This window comes from Cyanistes caeruleus, chromosome 7 (assembly GCF_971803275.1).
Source record: "Cyanistes caeruleus chromosome 7, bCyaCae1.hap1.1, whole genome shotgun sequence".
NCBI lineage: Eukaryota > Metazoa > Chordata > Aves > Passeriformes > Paridae > Cyanistes > Cyanistes caeruleus.
Genome location: NC_141707.1, coordinates 3,415,728 through 3,436,042, shown reverse-complemented (window position 1 = coordinate 3,436,042; position 20,315 = coordinate 3,415,728). Strand labels below are relative to the sequence as shown.

At 49.5% G+C, this 20,315-nt stretch overlaps 1 protein-coding gene across 1 annotated transcript; it reads right to left on the bottom strand.

The window, feature by feature from the left end:
• Positions 1–9,735: 9,735 nt before the first annotated feature.
• On the bottom strand, positions 9,736–15,529 carry LOC147652082 (maestro heat-like repeat-containing protein family member 7). The gene is made up of 16 exons (XM_086898877.1): positions 15,348–15,529; positions 14,961–15,105; positions 14,592–14,656; positions 14,211–14,474; positions 13,820–13,968; positions 13,430–13,577; positions 13,038–13,225; positions 12,818–12,955; positions 12,430–12,544; positions 12,120–12,257; positions 11,711–11,887; positions 11,422–11,577; positions 11,169–11,270; positions 10,664–10,766; positions 10,436–10,496; positions 9,736–10,124 (listed from the first exon to the last, which is right to left on the bottom strand). Exons 2-15 carry the CDS (start codon positions 15,076–15,078, stop codon positions 10,438–10,440), a joined length of 1,920 nt encoding a protein of 639 aa, XP_086755003.1. The 5' UTR covers positions 15,079–15,105; positions 15,348–15,529; the 3' UTR covers positions 9,736–10,124; positions 10,436–10,437.
• Between the last annotated feature and the right edge of the window lie 4,786 nt (positions 15,530–20,315).

Genomic DNA, 20,315 nt, shown 5'->3' with positions numbered 1-20,315 from the left:
AGTAAAAGGTCTTAAAATCTTAGAAAATTCGGGGACTTAGGAAGAAAGTTGGGTTTGGAAAGACCTGGGAAAAGTAGGCCCTGAGAAATGTTAGGCCTTGTGCTTGCTAAAGATCAGGTCAAACTGCACCTGTGTAGTCAGTAGATGATAAATGATACAATTGTTAGATGTGATTAGGTATAATTATTGTTTAAAGAACATGAGGAACCATGTTAGGGGGCTAGGGGGGATCACGAGAAATCCATGCTTGGGCAAAAAAAATGCATACAAGAAAACAATGTAAGTTTAATAATTAATATGTAAGTTGCATAACGGTAGAGTATAAAACATGTTCAACTCACAACCAAATTGGGTCAGATTTGGGTCTGTGTACCCCTGACACCCAGAGCTCTTTAACAAAGCACCTTCATATAATCATTCTGTGATTATGTGTGATCCTGAACGCTAACAAGGGTAAGAACTCTGTGCAGCTCTGTGTTGCTGTGAAATTGCAACCACATGATCCGCTGCCCACGGAACAGACTGTCCTGGGGCAGCTGTGGGCCCCACTCAGCAGGCCCTGCTCTTGGCACACGCACCCACGGCACTGCTTCCTTGCCTGCAGCTACGCGCCCGCGCTCAGGGTGCAACTGTTATAAATGAAATTCAGCCAAATTTTATCAATAAGGATTTTATTGAAAAATCTGTAAAATCCAATCATGGAAACAACCACAATCACTGTCAGCGTTGAACCAGGGATCGGCGCTGGGTGAACTCTGAATCAGCCTCTGCCACACTGATTCCCCCCAAGTTCACAACTTGTCTTTTGGACAGCAGTGTTTTATACCGTTCTTTTCAGCTTGAGGCTATGCAGTTTCAGTTTTTTTCTTTTTCTTGTGTTGTTACATATTCATATTTCTGCTGCTGGACTGCTGATGTGTTTTCTGAGAAGGAGACGAAGTTTGAGTGTTTTTTCGGGAAGCAGGCTTTGAGATGTAGAATCGTGGTGAGTTGGTGTTTTTTTTTTAGTCTGTGTAGTTTTTTTTGGGAAACCAACATTGAGATGTATGTTCCTGGAGAATCACATCAGGTCGGTATCAGGCGTTAATCACCGGGTTGTTAGAGCGCTTATTTTGCTTTGGTGGACCCAGCTCTTCTCAGTGTTATCTTAATTGCTGGGTCATTCTCTTGCAAATTCCTGGTTTTCCAGCAGCTGCTTTTGCAATCTTAAGTTGCTTGTGGTTTTTATTTTACATAAAACATGCTTTTATACTTGATTTTATATGTGTACAATAAAACACGAATTATACCAACATATATTACACAGCCATACGCTCCACTGCCCAAACCCTGTCCCTGTTCTCTTACCCACACTCAAACATGCGTCCATTTTTCACTCACACCTGCTCAAAACACCATCGATTTTTGTGCTCTGGGCATCCCATCCTCATTGCCAAGAACATCATGGGTTCTGGAAGATGCTTGTGCACAAAATTGCAAAGCAAGTCTTACCTTATTAGTTGCTGTTGCAAATAAATACCTACCAACCCCTGGATTGGTGCAAAGCCACTGAGCAGCGGCAGGAGATGGAGCATGGTGCTCCAATGGGAGGGGCAGACAGGCCAGGCACCTTCAGGGCATGCCCTGCATCAAAAGGCGTGCATTTTGTCCTTCTTGCCTCTCCACTGCAGAACCAAGCCTCCTATCTTCTCCCCTGGAGTGGAATTTTCCCAGTTACCATGTCATCTCACCCTTGGCCAGTACATGAGGTAAGGTCACCATGCCAATAAAAGCCTCATTGTTACTGTTCCAGGTTAACTTCCCATCAATTGATAAATCCATTGTTCCTCTAAAGGATCAAATTCCCAGCAGTTAACCCATAAGGTTTCCTTCAAAGTCTGTTCTTCGCCATCCTGTTGTTATAAATTTGTATTGTGATATTGGCTTTCGCAGATGAATATTATATATTAAATACTTTTTAGCTATGCTAACAAGTCTTAAGTTTAAAAGAATTTCCTAGGTACAAGGCAAGGAAACTCCAGAGGGCAAGGACAGTGGGGCCCAAGTTGTTATCAGGAGAACAATAGAGCCCAAACTGTTATCAGCGGAAGATATGAAGACCAGCTGCCCTCAGGGGAAGGATGAGGGGCCCAGGCTGTTATCAACAAGTGACCATCTGCAGCAAAAAAGAAACCAAACTCCAAAATAATGCTGACCAGCAGAAAATAACATGATCCAAGAAGGTGGAACCAGGGAGGGGACATGCTTGAATATGCATTAACCTCTCACAGCAAAGATGGGATAAAAAGGACACTCCTGAGATACCAGGTGTGTTCCTGGTAACCCACCAGGGCACCTGGCCGTTTTAACCCTTTGCTTTATTTCTTTTGTCTCCTAATTGTCTTTTGTTTATATTAAATTATTTTTATAATTTATTAAGTGAATCTCGTTTTTAAGAATTTTTGGGGGCTCGTCCGGGATAAGCACCTCACCTCTAGGACCACCGGAGATCCAGAACGGGGAAACAGACGCGCCCCTGCTGAGTTCAGCAGATCCCATTCTGTTTCTCCTAGCGTGGACCAAGCGGCTGCAGGTCAAAACCCCGAGGACAAGAAGGGGAGAAATAAAGCAAAGGAAAGGGGAAAAAAGGCTCCATAAAACCGCGGTATTTTTGCTCCATAATTCTTGTGCACGAAGACCCAAAGAAGAAGACAGATTGTAAGTAATCTTTGGGGGAGCGGGAAGCGGGGGTTGCAAGATACCCCCGGGGTTACTGGGACTGGGTCTCAGGGGAGGGGTGAGCCCCTCGGGAAAGGGAGCCCAAGGTTTTCCTGGCACAATCCACTGGGAAAACAGAGTAAAATGTGGATTCTCTAAAACTTTGTCAAGTTGAGGATTAAATCCAAGAAATTTGGATTTAAAACTGCCAAATTGAGGAATAATCCAAGAAACTTGGGATATTTGACAAATTACAGCGCCTATGGGCGGATATTAACAAGGGAAGTAAAGAGCACCTTATTGTCTTGCTGTGACTGGGTGGAGTTGAATGAACAGATGTGAGAATGCGTAAATAGGTGTGATTGTTGCATTGAAGTTTGTGGGTTTTTTTTTTTTTTTTTGGAATTGTGTTGTTAAAGAGGAAAGGTTTTCGATGCTGTGCTGGAGTAACAGTGAACACGGGTCGATGCTTCCACAGGGACTGGATCACAGTGGGGACACATGGAAGGATTCGCTTCCTCCCTGCGAGCTCCTGTCTTGGAGCCCCGGGGGGGGGCAAACCAGAACTGGGGCTTGTAGCCCAGGAGCCGCAGGGGTGTTGTATCAAATCTGTTCTCAGCGGGATAGCAGCTCTGCTCTCAGAGCAAAGCCAAAGTTATCTTTAGTGGTGATGGTCCCTCCGTGTCTTTCCTCTCCCCTGGGCAACAAGAGCTGCTTGCGGGGGAGGGGTCGCTTTGGTGAGCTGGTATGTGATTCAGCGTTTGAAGTTGTTTGGTTTTTTTTTGGTTTTTTGGTTTTTTTTTTTTAGAAGTTTTCTTTGCCCCACTGTAGCTGCGGTGAAAGGTTTTCCTGGGAGATGGTGCTCCCAGGGCTACTCCCTGCCGAGCTATTGGGACAGAGGGGCGGGTCAGCCTCAGGAGTGCAAGGGAACTCCTGGAGCTCCGACCGACTGAGTCCGGCCAGACCCTGATAAGATCAGGGCACGGAGGGTGCCCTGAGGGGATGAGTTCAGCCCATCCCTTTTGAGTAAAGTGAGGGCAGGGGCCTTCTAAGTCTTGGTGCCCCTGGATTGTTTAAACTTATTTGGAGCTCTCAAGCCACAGAGCTGTGTCTAGGTTGTTCCGTCTGCTGCAGGCAGGCTGGATTGAACCACAGATGCCGGTTCAGGTTCCCTGCTCCAGGCACAGGGGGATCGGAGGAGCTCTCAGTGACTCCTGGAACCTCCTGAAGCTGTGAAACAGGCCGGGAACAGGCCCAGTGGTGAGAGAGAGCTGGGTGAGTCCCTCTGGGACCCAGGTTTTCTATGCCGGGGTCTTATGAGACCCCGCACATTAAGTTCTGTGATTTCAGGAGTAAGGACTGGTGTCAAACTGTCTCAGAGAGCTTTTTCTTAGCCAGATATGTGAGCGAGATATGGAGCAGTACTGGCGTATGGTATCAGCTCCAAACCAAGGGAGCTGCAAGTTGCAAGCCTTTGTTTTTATCGGGTTCTGAGAGAATTCCGTGTATGATGGTGCTGTGGTCTTCTGCAGCAATAAGTTGTGTCAGTGCTTAAAATTTGAGATTTCAGGAAGAGTATGCATCCTGGGAGAAAATGGAAAAGAAGTGAGCTCTGTTTGTTTTTTTTTTTTCTTGAGTGATTGCAATATTTATTTTGTAGAGAAACAAACCCATTTCTTAGTATGCCTTCCAATTTCTTTACTTTAGTGAATATCGTAGAATTTTGTGGTTGATTATAATTTTAAAGGCAAGTTACAGTAATTTGCATAGTAGTCACTTCTTGAGGTGAAAACTTATCAGGTTGTCAATAAGTGTTAGAGCTGTTAACCCTAATGTTGTTTGTGTTCCGTGCTGATGGGCACAGCCCATGGTTCTTAACAACATAACCTGGTGTCAGCCTAAAAGCAAAATCCTGTGGATTGTTGTAAAATTTTTACTGCTGCTGAAAATTATTTTGTCTCTTTTCACGATATGAAATGCTGATCATCTCTCTGGTGATTGCTAAGGAGTTATTGTGATAGTGTGTTTAGCTGAAGATCAGGCTCAGAACTGCCATGATTTCTTGTTCTTTTGAATTTGCCAAGAGAGTGCACATGTCTCTAGGAGTGCTTGTGTTGTTTTGCAGCTGTGCTTATTACAAAAGCAGAAGTGGACCCAGTTAAAAGATTAAAATTAAGATTGTTGGTGTTTCGAATTAAGAAGAGGATTGTGGAGACTCTAAACTTGGTCTATTTTAATAAGTACATGTGTTAATTTAGAGATGAGTCTTATTTTGTGAAAGAAGAGTTCAAAAACAATTGTAAGACTGGTTCTTGCTATAGATTGTTCATAGTATATAAGCTGCAAGTACTGTTGAAACACAAAGGTATTGTCAGAAACTTGTCAATGTATCTAAATGCCTGTAAGAATAAAAGACCTGACCTATCTTGTCATGAGAAAAGTTACACTAGAGATTATTCACATTAAGCAGCTGTGTGAGGATAGACTCCTTTGTACCTGTAGAAGAAAACTTAGAGAAGAATGATGTCTGTGTCTTCATTTCTAGCTTGACTGAAGATCTGTTCAAGGCAGAAGAAATAGAAATTGCAAGTTTGTTTTAGTTGGTAAAAGGAGCTAGCTAGCTGACTGGTCTCTGTGTCTAGCGCCTTTGATGGCTTTGGGGAGGGTCCCCAAAAGGAGGTGTTGGAATTTGTTGTTATTCTGAAGCAAAGTAATTTGTGTAGTGGAGATTCTGGAGGGATGTGGTGTAAAGAGTGGCGAGATAATAGTGGCAAAGAGAAAGAGAGAGGTTTGTGTCTCTTTTCATTAAAGTTGTAAAGATTTTTAGAAAGAAAGCGAGAAGTGTCTTGTTGGCTCCGAAGAGTGAGCACTGGCTTGTGGGGAGAAAAACTTTCAAGCGCGATTAGAGATGAGAATTGTGCCCGAAATAGGAGATGTTAGGAGCATCTGGAGCGCTGGGTTAGGAGTTGCTAGGTTTAGGTGTTGTTTTATTGCTTTTATGTAAAGCGGCTGCAGCAGGACCCGGTCCCTGTGAGTGGCGAACAGCAGGGCCCGGTGTGGCGGCTCCCGGTCCTCTCCCACCCGATGTGAAGGGTGCAGAGCGCGGTTCGTGAGTGGCGCTGCTGGAGCGGGACCCGCCGTGTCTGTGCCGGGGTCTCCAGGGGTGCGGGGTGAGGTTTGCCGCTGAGGAGCGAGCTGGCCCAACAGAGGAGCCCCAGACCAGAGCACTGTGGACTGCGGGCTCTGCCCCTCGGCAGTGGCGGGAGCTGAGTGTGTTTGAACATGCCAGTCCTGTGTGTGAAGGGACGGCACAGCAGGGAAAGAGGGGACACGAGCTTTGCCCCAGGGTCAGCACTCCAGTGACTGGCAAGGACGCCAGTGGGCCCCTGCAGAGCGAGCGGCTGAAACAGCCTGCTCAGCCCAGAGCTGCGGCAGCAGGGGTTGGGGGAGAGATAGCCTGAGAAACTGCTGTGAATGGGAAAGGAACGGAACAAAGGCCGAGAAACAGACCGGTGGATGATGAGACCAAAGCAAAAGTAATCTTGCTCGTTAGGTTCTGAAAACCTCATCAAGGAGTTTAAATTTCTTGAAATAGCATCTTTTTTTTCTCTCTTATTTTTTTCTTCTCTTTCTTTCTTTTACTCTTGTTGTTAAAAGGAAGGGGTTTGTTCTAAGAAACCGATAAAAGAAGTTTGTGAAGCTAAACAAGTATATAGTAACCAAAAGGTAAAAAAGGTAATGTAATTTATTTGAAGTCAAAACTAACCTAGCCTTTCTTGTTTAACTAATCTGAACGCACAGAAAGAGATTGGCTCCTATGTTAACTGTTAAATTTCGCTGATGGAAAATTTTAATGTGATGTTTTCATTCTCCCTGTGTTATTAAGAAATTGTTTTCAGGTACTACTGATAATTAAGGCAGAGAAGCTGCAATCTGGACCAAAGAGTGAAGTTGGATCCACACCAATAAGATCAAAAGAGCTGAGGACTGGACTGTAACACCCAAACCAAGTGATACCAAATGTACTCTTGAGCAGAGACTGGCGGTAATGAACTGAAACAATCCAAATGATCCAAGGAATGAGCTAAGAATCACGCCTAACTGGGAAGTAAGACCAAGCCTGTATCAGTAGTTTCAAGTCCTGCCTGGACAAGTTCTGGGACACTTTCGATATCCACCTTGGGGAGGAAAACTCCCACTCCAAACAGGAGGACTGGGGCAGTTTTGGTTGGGAAATCCTCGTATATTTTTACTTTTGCCTGTGATTTGTATAAAGGAGGGGGGAGAACCACAACTTCCATCAGTGCCACATCATATACCTTGTCTAAATCATCCCAATACGGGACATGCTATCTGGATTAAATATAAGTGTTTAAATTAGAGAATAATAGGTATTGTGGTCCACAAAGTTAAGCCTCTCATTGCAGGAAGTGTTAGGTGTCAAATCTATTAAGAATAACTTAAATGATAACTTTTTTTTACAGATGGGAAATTACTAGTGCGTGTTGAGTGGGAAGTACCTGAGGAACGGTGGGAAACTGCTGTTAAAAGGTGTCAAAAGAAATTTGCTTGGAAATTACAAAAAAGGAAGTGACAAGGAAATAAGGGGGCAAGACCAGATTGACCACTACAACTCGCCACCGAGAAGAATATAAAACACCTGCTGTGAGCTGCAACCTCATAGGCAGGATTGGTGGGGGTGTAAGCCATACTGGACCCCTATTATTCCTTCTTCTGTCACTTATCCTTCTCCCTTCTGGGACACCAGCAAAGCCATGTTACAAATGCTATCAAAAGCTTTACATGGAATGACACCGGGGTTTCTTTCTTATTACCCACACCAGTATCAATAATCACTGCTATAACCCATCCAAATTAAGTACCTGTATGCATAAAGGGAAAATATTAGACTACAGAAAATCTAAGAACAAGTAGTAACAGATTAGAAAACAACTGCCCAAAAAGGAGAAAAAGATGGATTTTCTTCACAGTTGTTGCCAGGAGAAATAACCAAGATTTGGTAAGAGAGCAAATGGTAAGTGAAAAGATAAAGCCAACACAGTAACCTAGACCTGTATTAACCTCACATCAGGACATGTAAGCAAAGCTCAAACAGCAATTAAATGGAGAAAACTTCTTCATGAAGTGAGAAATACTCCTGGTAAAAAGTATAAAGCTGGTAATAAAACTTGTACATAGTAAGTTCCAGAAAAACCAACTCAGTATTAGACCCAAAGGAAAGTAAAAGAAAAAATTGTGTACATAGTAATAGAACCAGATTCTTCCAGTGTAATAGTACAGGGAAAAATCCTTACTCTGGAAATAGCCAAATTTTGAGGAAATATAAATCAACAAAAAAATGACTATTAGAAAGCACCAGATGTCTTATTTTGGGATATGTGAGAAAAGGGCATACCCAAAGCTCCCTTCGCAATGGAAGGGGAATTGTACTCTGAGAATGATTCAGCTAGGATTTTTTCTTTTTGTCAGGACAAGACAGAAATTAGTTGGGGGTGTTGGTTTTTGAGGTCCTAAAAAGAAATAAAAGGGAATAGTTTGAGTACCTCAAAAATGGGGAGATGAGAAATAGCCCCTGAACACATATTAGAAACATTCTTGGGCACAAGATGGAAGTTGGAGATATCGAACCCCAATTTTTGCATCATGAAACTCCAAGTTGTTGTAGAAATCATAACCAGTGAAACAGCTGGAGCTATAGAATTAATAGCCAGTCAGTGATGAAAGCCAGTGGCAATATATCAAAATAAGCTGGCTTTAGACTATTTATTGGATAAAAGAAGGGGTGTTCTGTGAGAAAATTAATACATAAAATTGTTGTTTTCAATGACAATAAAAATGCCGTTCTAGATATCGCCAAAGAAATCAGAAAAATGGCCCATGTGCCAGTCCAAAAATGAAAATCAGTAATGACCACTAACTGGTGGGATAATACATTGGGGATAGAGTAGTAGAAGAAGCTAAGTTTCTTCTCCTTGTAGCAGTGCTACAGCTGGTTTAATATTTCTTCCTTGTTTAATCCCCTGTTTAATTTGGCTAATCACCAAAGTAGTGCAAGGCATGCAAATAGTAGTAATGCCTACAGACTCAAAATTGGCTATATCTGGAATGGCACAAAAAAAAAAAAAAAAAAAAAATGAACGAATACAAGAATTATTGCTCAAGCCAAATGATTTATAAAAAAAGAAGAGGAGGGGTTTGTTATAAATTTGTATTGTGATATTGGCTTTCGCAGATGAATATTATATATTAAATACTTTTTAGCTATGCTAACAAGTCTTAAGTTTAAAAGAATTTCCTAGGTACAAGGCAAGGAAACTCCAGAGGGCAAGGACAGTGGGGCCCAAGTTGTTATCAGGAGAACAATAGAGCCCAAACTGTTATCAGCGGAAGATATGAAGACCAGCTGCCCTCAGGGGAAGGATGAGGGGCCCAGGCTGTTATCAACAAGTGACCATCTGCAGCAAAAAAGAAACCAAACTCCAAAATAATGCTGACCAGCAGAAAATAACATGATCCAAGAAGGTGGAACCAGGGAGGGGACATGCTTGAATATGCATTAACCTCTCACAGCAAAGATGGGATAAAAAGGACACTCCTGAGATACCAGGTGTGTTCCTGGTAACCCACCAGGGCACCCGGCCGTTTTAACCCTTTGCTTTATTTCTTTTGTCTCCTAATTGTCTTTTGTTTATATTAAATTATTTTTATAATTTATTAAGTGAATCTCGTTTTTAAGACTGTTGATGTGCACAACAGAGGACCAAATAAGGCAGAGCCTTAGACACAACTTTGGTCCCTGACACACCCAGGCTCCTTGTCCCACTACGGGCCTTCAGTGAGACCTTTAACTCCACAATGCTGTGGAACAGAGCCTTCAGCACAGGGACCTTTCCAGCCTGATCCTCGCTCCTTCCTCTGCATCTCTGCACAAAACACGGTGCAGGAGAGAACGGCAGGAGGGGCCTGTGTGTCACAGCGCTTCGGATTTGTGACCCTTCAGCTCCAGACAGATGCAGGTTAAGCGAAAAAGGCAAACTGTTTATTAATGTAAGGTGAAGCAAAGGGATGAACTGGAAAGGGAAAGAAGGGGATGGGCATGGACTGAGGGCTGGAGGTAAGGAGCTGTCAAAAGGGAGGAAGAACAGAGGGAAAAAAGGGGATGGGCACAGTCTGAAGGCTGGAGGGGGCTATCTACAGGCTGGGAGAGAGCTGAAGCCCCATGAGAATCCCACAGGCTCAGCTGTGCCAGTTATCAGCTATGCCTGGATCTCCAGTGGCACTGGGAGGTGGTGTCCTCTTCAGTGTGTCCTGCAGCTGTTCTTGGGACATTTGTTCACTGGCAAACTGAGCTTGACTGTTCAGGTTGCAGTGGGATGGAGTGGTGTCTGTCCTTGGGGCTTGAATGGCTGGAACAGAGAGGATGAGCGGCATGGTCAGGGCATGCATCTGCAGGGATCCTAGGAGACATTCCCGCCAAGGACATTCCACCTGGCTCTTGCAATGGCCACAAGAGAGGACCAGACAACAGGATCAGCCAGAAGGTGCTGGCCACAACTCCCACCCATGTCCCTGAAATCTCTCTGTTCTCCGCCCACACCGCCCTCACCCAGACAGGGAATGAAGCACTCTGCAGCTGGGCCAGGGATTGCAGCTCCCGTCCCAGGCATTGCAACTGCCCCCTGCCAGCCCCCAGTGCCAGCCCGCTGCTCTCACTCACCCTCACTGAGGGTCTGCAGCTCTTCCTTGTGCGCCCTTGTGCATGAACTTCCTGACCGTCCCTGGGAACACAGAGCCTGTCAGGGCCGTGGTGGCACAGCTCCCTGCCAGCGGTAGACGGGGCTCCAGGGCGCCGGGCCCGGGTGCCGCTGCCGGGACAGCAGCAGCCGGGGCCAGGGCCAAGCTGCGGTGGGGCAGAATGGGGAGGGAGCCCGGGCTCGTGGCTCACCGATGAACCTGACGGCTGCCTCTTGTAGGGGCTCCTGCGGGCTATCCAGATATGGCAATGCCCGGTGCAGGTACTCTGCCGCTCGGCTCTCGTCCTGTGCCAGCTGCAGAGAGCGGCAGAAGGGAGGGGTTGGTGCGGGCTCTGCCCCTCGGCCGGGCGCTGCCTGCGGCCAGCCCCGGCCTCCCGTGCCCGCCCAGCCCTGAGGCACCGGGCAGCAGCAGCTGGCGCCGGGCTCTGGAGGGGGCAGAGGGCCGGCTGCTGCCCGGGGAGCCGCGGTGCCGGCCCGCCCCGCAGCCCCAGTGGCTCGGGGCTCCATCGGCAGCCGGCTCAGGGCCACGGGAGCCTGGAGAAGAACCCGTGTGGCCCAGGGAAGGGAGAGGTGTGTGGGGTGCAGGCTGGAGCCCTTGGGTGCAGCACTGGGCCACAGCTGCCAGCTCCACACACTGAGCACTGGGGACAGGGAGCTTCTCTAAGCTGAGGCTGGGGCTTCCAGGCCGTTCTTTACCACACATTCAGTGATCTTCGACAGATTCTCTGTTTTCAGCACCCTCTGGAGATCTGTGTTGTTCAAGAATGTGGCAGCACAGTGCAGCGTTTCCCAAGAGGCCTGGAGAGATGCAGAGATGGCATCACAGCCCAGGGTGCAGGAGCTGCATCCCTGTGCCAAGGCCTGGAGGAGGCCGCAGCCTGGGAGGCAGCAGGACAGGAGGCAGCCAAGCCCCCTCCCACAGATCCATCAGCATCACACAAAACCTCACATTTGCCACGCGCCAGTTCTCATCATGGCAGTGCAAAATGAGCGGGAGCAGGCTCTGGTTCACGAGTCTCTCCAGGGGCTTTTTTCCCTCATCCACTACCATGTCCATCACCTTGCAGAAGAGGTGAATGGAGAGCACCTGCACATGGCTTTTGTCCTGGAGGAAGGAAGGAGGAAAAGATCTCAGTGCCAACTTCACCAGCCCACCTGGGCAAAGACCAGAAAATTCACAGGGCAAAAGGTTGTGTGGGCAGCAGCCAGTTGCCTGTGGCCAGGGCACAAAACCTTACATGGTCAAAAAGCATCAGAAGTGGCTCAGCTATCTTGGGAGCTGCAGTCCTTGGTAACAGAAGATTTTTTTTCTGGAGCATATTCGTGAATACAGACAGGGACATGCTGACCACTTCTTCGTCTGTATCACTCAGCAGCTGCAGGAAGCTTTGACACAGGCTGTGTATAGGTCTGGCCTGTGTGGAACACAAGGCTGTGCTGGGAAGCCCTGAACAGCTGCAGCGCCAAGACCGCCCTGGCACTGCAACCCCACCTTGCTGTTGCTGGGCCCAGAGGCCAAAGGCCTGTCCCAAAGCACTGAGGCAGGTGAGGCAGGAGAGCTGGGAGCAGCTGCCTCAGCTCCTGAAGCCCAGCCAGCCCAAGGGGCTGCTTTGCCCAGCACAGCTTCAGCTGCTGCCCCATTCTCACCATCGAGGGTTCCTTGCTGAGCACCACGAGGCCTCTGAGCGCCAGGCGACGCCTCTGCCTGCACTCGCTCTGCAGGTGCCTTGACGCGATCTCCAGGACACTGTCACCACATTCACGCAAGTCCAGGCAATCCAGGACCTGAAAGGCACCGGGCAGTGACAGGGGACCCGGCTGGCAGGAGCCTGGAACTGCACAGGGCTGGGCCCAGGCAGCAGCACAGGGCGCGGGCACCGTCCCAGGCAGCTGTGGCTATGCAAGGGGACAGGGCTGGCAGGCAGCTCAGCGAGGCAGTGCTGGCCATGGGGCTCACCTCCACAAGGAATGCCAGGGTGGACAGATCCCAACGTGCCTCCTCCCTGATGAGCCTCCGGAGAAATTGGTATGCGACATGGCAACACAAGGGCATCAAGCCACGGCGCATCACCCTGAAAGGGGGAAAATGGCACCAAGACTTGAAGTGGGGGGGGCAAACCTCTCCCAGGGATGACTCATGGAGATCTGGTCTTTTTCCAGCATCCCTGGAGGGACCGTGGGCGCTTTGGGAGAGGCTCCTTCTGGGCACCCTCCTCTCAGCCTTTTCCAGTCTGCTCAGCCATCCCTCAATGGCGAAGCCCTTTGGCCATGACCACAGGGACTGTGGTGGGGAGCCCTGGGCACAGGGCACACATTTCAGAGGCAGTGGCGAGAAGGGGTCTCACCTGGCCAACAGACCCACGGCATAGTGCTGGGTGTCAGCACGGAGCAGCGTTTCCCAGCCACACTTGCGCTCCATGGCCATCAGCTCACTGTCATACTGCAGACAGCAGAGCAGCGCCTTCATGGCCTGCACTGCAAACCTGTGTGCAGAGCAAAGGCCAGGTCACATTGGGTGTATTGGTGTCAGCCACAAGGGCATGGGAAGGAGAGGAGGACTGGCACCTGTTGGGTTTTCTGGGAAGGTGGTGTTGCTCCTGGCATTCTCTCCAGAAGTTATCAACTTCTGCTGGCATCAGCTGTGTGGTGGTGAAAACGTGCAACAGCAGAGCCGTAAACAGAGATGGGCAAACATGCATTATCACCTCATGGCTCTGGGGCACTTGCATAATCACCCAGAGCACCAGAGTTGCCTGCAAAGAAGCGCACCAAGACAGCGCTCAGTGCCGAGGTGTCCATGGGGCAAAGCCCAAGGGGAGATGCAGGGGAACAGCGGGCCCAGTGTCCCCTGAGCCTGCCCCTAGCCCAGGTTTCAGCCCAGCCTGAGGCAAAGAAAGCATGGAGAGCTGCTGGAGAAGCAACCTAGGGGACAGTCAAGGCCAGTTCCAGAAACTCACAGCCAGAGCAAAAACGTCCTTATTGTCCCCATCAGAGGTGCAGATGCTGCAAAGTGGCCAGTTCTCCATCACATGGAGCAGCGTTGGCAGCACCTTCTCCAACGCTGGCCCTGATGAGGCTATGGTTTTCCACATCACTGCAGCAGCTCTGTGGGATCAGAGCTCTGTGTCAGGGGTGTCTCAGTCACAGTGCCATGCCCTGTGTAGGTGTGGGGTCCCAGGTGACAGAGCCCCGGTGCCCTGAGGGGCAGGGAGGGAGCATTGGCAGCACCTCAGGAAACAGAGGGGACATCTCTTCCTGTTGGGCAGACCCCATTGGACAGGCTGTGCAGGGCAATGGGCCCTAAAGGCTGGGGAGCCCTGAGCTCTCAAGGCACGTGGGCCCCATACCTGTCACACGATGGGGCACAGCGCAGGAGGGTCAGCACCACATCCATAGGGTGTTGTTCAGCCAGCTTCACAATGTTAGTGGGCAGTGTGGCATCCACCGTAACATAGCACATGAGACTCTGGTGAATGTTCCTCACAGTAGCTGGCACCTGGAATAGGAATGGGGAAGACTTGGAGTGCTGTCCAAGGCAGCAACTTCCCCAGCTTCCCCCAAGAAGTGCTTCCCTTCCCACCACACTGGGCTGGCCTCAAATGCTGAGGGGGCCCTGTGGATGTGGCTTGAAGGGGCACATGATTGTGGGAGACCTCCAGTTCTGGCGCCTGGCTGGCTACCTGCTGGTCAGAAGAAACATTCCCTTTCAAAAAAATCCATATTGGGTGCATGACTCACCGTGGGAGGGGGCATAGTGTCAGTATTTGTGATGCCCTGAGTCTCTCCGGTGTTTGGAATGGCCATGTCCTCGGTCAGCGCCACGTCAGCCTCTGCCCTGTTGTCACTCACGGCAGCATCGGAGTTTTCTGAGGGCTCAGCTGAATCTGGGCTGACATCAGGCTCTGCCTGGAGCTCGGTCAGCCCGGAGTCAGGCTCAGCTGTGCCCTCAGTTCCTATGGGGCTGATCTTTCGATGCCGAATTGTCAGGAATTTCCGGAACCTCTGTGTACGGAGAACAAAGGACAGGGAAGAGAGGCATGTTCCATGGAGTGCTCCAAGCGTGGTGCTGGGCTCAGCAGTGACAGCAGGCCCAGCCCAGGTGGGGATGGCTGCAGGTACCTTCAGCGTTGTGCTGAAGCGGCCACGGGTGGGCTCCTGCTCTTGTCTTCGGTCCATGGCTGCATCTGGCAAAGAGCAGCCAGAGCTGAGGGGCTGCGGGAGAAGCCGGAGAACACAGCCCAGCCCTGCACTCCCCAGGCAGGGACAGCCCTGGGGTGGCTCACGGGATGGAGCACGGCCACTGCTGGGGGGGCAGCCTTGGCCCCTCTTCCGTCCTGTCCTTGGCCATGTCCACAGGGGATGGGATGGGATGGGATGGGATGGGATGGGATGGGATGGGATGGGATGGGATGGGATGGGATGGGATGGGATGGGGCAGGGCCCAGCTGGCTGCAGCCATCAGCCCTGTGGCCCAGCTCTGCCACTCACCATCCTGCAGAGGCTGGAACTGCTCTGGCTCTTCCGGGTGTTGTGCTGGGGCAGCTCCAGCGTCTGTGTTTCTTTTCCACCTGAACACCTTGAACAGGTTGAGGAATCTGCCTGCCATGATCCAATGTGGCCTTGAGGGCACCTTCTAAAGAGATGACATGGGAAATCTCTGGGTCAACAAATTGTGTACTTGTGCCTTGAAGGCACCTGCGACAGAGAAGCCTCAGGAAGGCTACAGGACAGCAAGCCCTGCCGTCTGATTTCGAGGGCTCCTGCCACAATGACTGGAGACTCCTAGTAAATTATTCTGGTGACCAAACACCACAAACTGGCATGGATGGCACAAGCCACAGGGATTGGAGATGACTTGGGAAAGCTCTGGCTCACCAAGTCCCACAGTCTGGCCACGACGTCAGCTGCACGAATAACGCCTCAGTAAAGCTCCAGGTCAGACACAGACGAGTGTGCTGTGTGGGGACTCCTCACAGCACAGCTCTGGTGCGTCCTGTCCCGTCGCATGCACTGAGTACTCTGGTGTGGTCTTGTCACCGCCAGCTCTTGTCCATTCCACCGTTCCATTCCACAGTTACCAGGCTGCACCGTGTCACTAACGGCCCTTGCAGACACTGCCACCTTCCTGGTTCCACCCCCATCCCCCCAAAGTGGCCCAGGTTGGAAGGAATCCCTTGCCCAAAGTGTCTAAGACAGCATGACAGGATCTTTAGGAACGCCTCAAACCAGCAGGAAACGCTGCCCTGCTCTGCAGGCTCAGGGCAGCAGGAGGAGCCCCCAGGGCTGCCAATGCAGCCGCAGCAGGAAGGGCACGGGGCCTTGCACAGAATCTGTACAGGGGCCTGGCAGCACTGAAATCAGCAAGTGTGGCAGAGTCCCTGCTGAGGCAGACCTGCCGCCCCAGCTGAGCCCTGGCAGTGCTGGTGCCCTTCTCCTGCCCCAGAGACCTGTGCCCCTGGGGGGCTGCTGTGCCAGAGGGCCAAAGCCAAAGCCCACGTGCATTGGGAGCTGGGCTCCTTCCTGCAGGGGTCTTGGCAGGAGCACCTGGAGCAACTGTTGGCAACTCCTGCTATCTTTCAGAAGCTCTTACTCCTTGCTGGAATTATTTTCTCATTTAAATCATTTTCTGCAGCACAAAATCACCTTTGCAGCAAAGGAAGAGAAGCATCTGGCATGTAAGAATCCTCAGTTCAGGAAAGCTTTACTTCCCTTTGCTCAATTCAAGTAGCTCCATAAAGTTCCAAACTTCCCAAATTAATTGGTATGGCCTGACAATTTGAAAGATTTGCAAGTTTGCTTCCCATCTCAAAGCAGCGAGTCCTTTGCCTTAATGTCATCTTTTGAGAGCCAGTTTACAAATCATAACACTACACAGAGGCAAAAAGTGGCCATTCTTTGGTTTTCAAAGGGTTTTCTAGGAAGGGATGGCAATACCTTAATTCTCTTAAGGATGACAAGCTCTCAAGGAATGAGTGTTACAAAAGCAGTCCAAACAATTGAGTAGATTGCAAAAGGCTAATCCTCCCCCTGGAACAGATATCTAAGTGGCCAGTACAGTACAGCTCACCCCTCTTCTTTTTTGCATGAGAACCAGGACCAGTAACAGGAAAAGTCACAGATATTCCCTATCTCCTTCATAACCAAAGCTGTGCCAAACCATGGATGATGCCGTGAAACTGACTCAAATTCCAGCCTAGACCTCTCACTTCTAGACAGCTCCTTCCCCAACACACCCACCAACACCAACGTCCCCAAAACATGCTCACAGAACTCCTCAACACCCCACCAGGACCCCCAGCTGTTCCCATCCCTCCACAGAGCTTTCCCACCCTCCAGCAGACCCCCTGGTTCCCTGCACATGCCATGGGATGGCACTCAGCAGGATCTGCTCCAAACCCTTCCACGGTAGCAAGCTCAGGCTGCCAGGCCAATGGTTCCTGGATCATCCTTCCCACTGACCCTTCCTGTGCACATCTCTTACATTTACACATTTGAGCTCAGCTTGGACTTCTCCCCTTAAGCAGGATTGCTGGGAAAGGAGGGAGAGCAGCCTGGCAAGCTCTTTCTCCAGCTCCCTCTTTACTCTTGGAGCAGGTAGAACATTGCACAGGAAAGCAACTGGTGCCACAAGGAGTGGGCAGCATCAGGCAGCTCTGCAAGTCTGCTATATCCTGAGGGAACACCGCTGGGCTTGACCTTTGGCTACCTGCACAAACTTCAAGTCGGCCGCCTTACTTTCCAGGACAGCCCCGTGCTGGCCAGCATCCTGACGTGGGTGCAGGACTGCTGCAAGGCGCTGCTGGGACCCAGCAGGACAGGACTGGCCATCTTGTTTACATGTTGAAAATGAGTGAGATCGTATTTAGCTAGAAATTTAGTGATACCTGAATTTGATCATGAGCTGTGCCATTATAAGCTAAGAAATTTTTCTTGGATTCTGTATTTTAGCTGTTTTGTAGCATTTCTTTTTGTCTGAATACAGCAAAGTAGAGGCCCTTCTTTTGGTTTGGATTCTTTAGGGAATTTTTTCCCATCTGAAAGGAAGACTTTGTGAAGGGAGTGGTTGTCCGGGGCACAAATACAGGTCATGAAGAAACAAAAGACATGGCCGGGACCGCTTACATGCCACCCTGAGGAGATCAGATGTCTATGAGTCAGTCCTGGGAGAGGTTTGCCCCTGCTGGATCAGGGTGTTGGCTCCTTTTATTTCCTGTCAGGGAAATGTGCCATGCATCCATATGCTTGTGTTCCAGGATTGCATTTTACCTGCTGGGGCTGCTCAGCAGAGAGTTGCCATACAGGGATTTCCCTGCCATGGCATTTCCATTCCTTGTGGAGGTGAGCCTGATGGCCAGCACTACCTCGCTGAGCTGGCTCCCAGCTCTCTGCCTTCTCATAGCCGCAGCTGCCTGGGACTGAGCCCGTGCCCTGTGCTTCTGCCTGGGCCCAGCCCTGCACATTTCCAGGCTCCTGCCGGCCGGGTCCCCGGTCACTGCCCTGTGCCTTTCAGGTCCTGGATTGCCTGGATTTGAGGGAATGTGGTGACAGCATCCTGGAGATCATATCAAAGAACCTTGCAGAGAAAGTGCACAGAGATGTGTCACCAGGTTCACAGGGCCTCCCTCCTGCTCAAGGATGATCCCTCGAGAATCAGGCAGCAGCTGAAGCCATGTGGACAGCATGCGGGTGGGGAACGCAGTCACTTGGGCTTTGGGTGCTGAGGCAGCTGCCCCAAGCTCTCCTGCCTCCTGGCTCAGCTTTAGGACAGGCCTTTGGCCTCTGGGCCCTGCAGCAGCAGGGTGAGGTTTCACAGACTTGTGTTTCGCACAGGCCGAAAGAATGTGGAGCCTGACTGAAAGCCTGCTGGAGCTCCTGCGAGAAAATGATAGTGATGTGGTCAGGATAACCATCATTCTACTCAGCTATTTGTTCCTGGATAATGGCACCTCGATACACAGGCCCATCACCCTACAGCTGGCTGAGGTACTCCTGCCATTCCATAACAACTTAAGAATCTTTGCCCCAGCCATGGCCACTGGGTGCTGCCCAGACATTTGGTGCCCCATGGAATATTCAGGCATGATCCCAGGTGGGCCTGAAGCAGCCAATGTTGAGGTCTTTGTTCCTTCCATTCATACAGGATGATTGACAGGTTCAGCTGTCCTTCATGTTTTCTTCCAGAAGATGATGCATTTATTAATGAGAGAGAAAAGGCCCTGAAGACACACGCAGCAGAGCCTGCTCCCACTCTCCCTCCACTGCCATGACCAGAACCAACGTGTGGCAGAGGGGAGAACCCCTGGGCTGCTGGTATCCGCCTGGGAGGGAGCTCAGCTGCCTCCTGCTCCCTTGTCGGCTGCAGCCTCCTCCAGGCCTTGGTACAGAGACACGGGTCCTGTGCCCTGGACTGGGTTGCCGTCTCTGGGTCTCTATTGCTGTCCAGGGCTCTCAGGGAAACACTGCATTGTTCAGCCAGATTCCTGAGGAAGAGGGATCTCGAACAGATTGTCATGGAGTTACTTCACCTTTAAGGGAGTTGGAGTTGCTGGGAAGTGCTTGGAGTCTTTTCTCCTGACCAATTATCGGTCATTGCTGAGAACTGACAGCAGTTTAGGCCATAAGTGGGATCAATTTGTGAACCCTACCTTAAAGTGTAAAAGCAGAGCTCTCTGGGCTCTCTTTGTTTCCTGGCTGTGGAAGGTGGCGGAGCTCCAGGCCTCTCGCCCCTGCCCAGGCCATGCGGCCGGGCGGGGATAGGGCCGGGCCTGCCCCGTCTCCCGGCCGGGAGATGGGGGGGCCTGGGGAAGGTTTTCCCTGGGCCGGGCCGAGCCGATCTCTGGCTCAGCTGCAGGTTTTGCTGTAACTACATTCACTAGAAACTGCCGAGTGAAGAAAGAGAGAGGCCCTGGACTTGCAGAGGGCTGGAGCAGTGACCACACTCTCCAGAGCAGCTATGAGGAACCTTCCATCGCAGACGGCTCCAGCTCCTGTTCGGCAGAGATCCTTGAACCATCTACAAAAGCCTGGGCAAGATGTTAACTCTTTCATTACCCAGATGAGACTTGCGGATTAATCTTTTTATCCAGAGAGAAAAAAAGAGAGTGATCAACATGAAAAGAGACTTTATAAGCTACCAGTGACAGGAAAGAAAAGAAGCTTCAGGAAAGGTAGAGAATTAAGAAGATGCTTTAATTAAGCTGAAATATCTTTCTGTTAAAACTATGGAGATGGACAATGAAGTCCTGAAAAGAACTCCTTTAATTCATGATACAAGATCTAGAGAGGAATAGTGTCCAAAGTGTAAATTTGAGTAAAAAGTAATTATAGTATAGTGAAGTGCTGGGAGATTTGAAGCCTTGAGAGGCAATGAGAAAACTGTTTTCTGGTGAAGCTCACAGAAACAGATGAAGAAGACTTTTTTGCCTTTGAATAACTTATCCTTAAAAATGCTATCTCTAGACTCGTGGCCCATACACACACTTCAGAGTGATGTGAAAATGGGAGGAGTGAACTCTAATAATAGCAGCTCTGAGCAGCTAACATTAGGGCAATAGAAAACTATAACAAAAATAGTTTTCTTGTGAGAAACTCCATAAATTAACAGGAAGAAACTTCTGTTTCTCTATAAAGACTGGTGAAAAGACTGTAGCAAGAATGGGGACTGTTTTAACCATCAAAGTTCCAGAGTTTTTGTCTCTGTTGTCATGTGAATACGGAAATAGTGGGTAGATAGGGGATGGAAAGGTTTTTCTGGAAGTTTATTCTGGTGTTCTTATTATTGTAGTTTGTCAATAAACTTTCTTTTTTTTTTTTCCCGTTTAAGTTGTATGCCTGTTTTGCTCT

What these genes read in the sequence shown, in the direction of transcription:
- LOC147652082 (XM_086898877.1), bottom strand. Translation starts at nt 15,078, where the DNA reads ATGGCAGGCAGATTCCTCAACCTGTTCAAGGTGTTCAGGTGGAAAAGA. An exon ending in TCAGCAAGGAACCCTCGATG is followed by an intron (nt 11,888 to 12,119) that starts GTGAGAATGGGG and finishes TGTTCCACACAG; the next exon opens with GCCAGACCTATACACAGCCT. An exon ending in GGCAGCCGTCAGGTTCATCG is followed by an intron (nt 10,497 to 10,663) that starts GTGAGCCACGAG and finishes CTGTGTTCCCAG; the next exon opens with GGACGGTCAGGAAGTTCATG.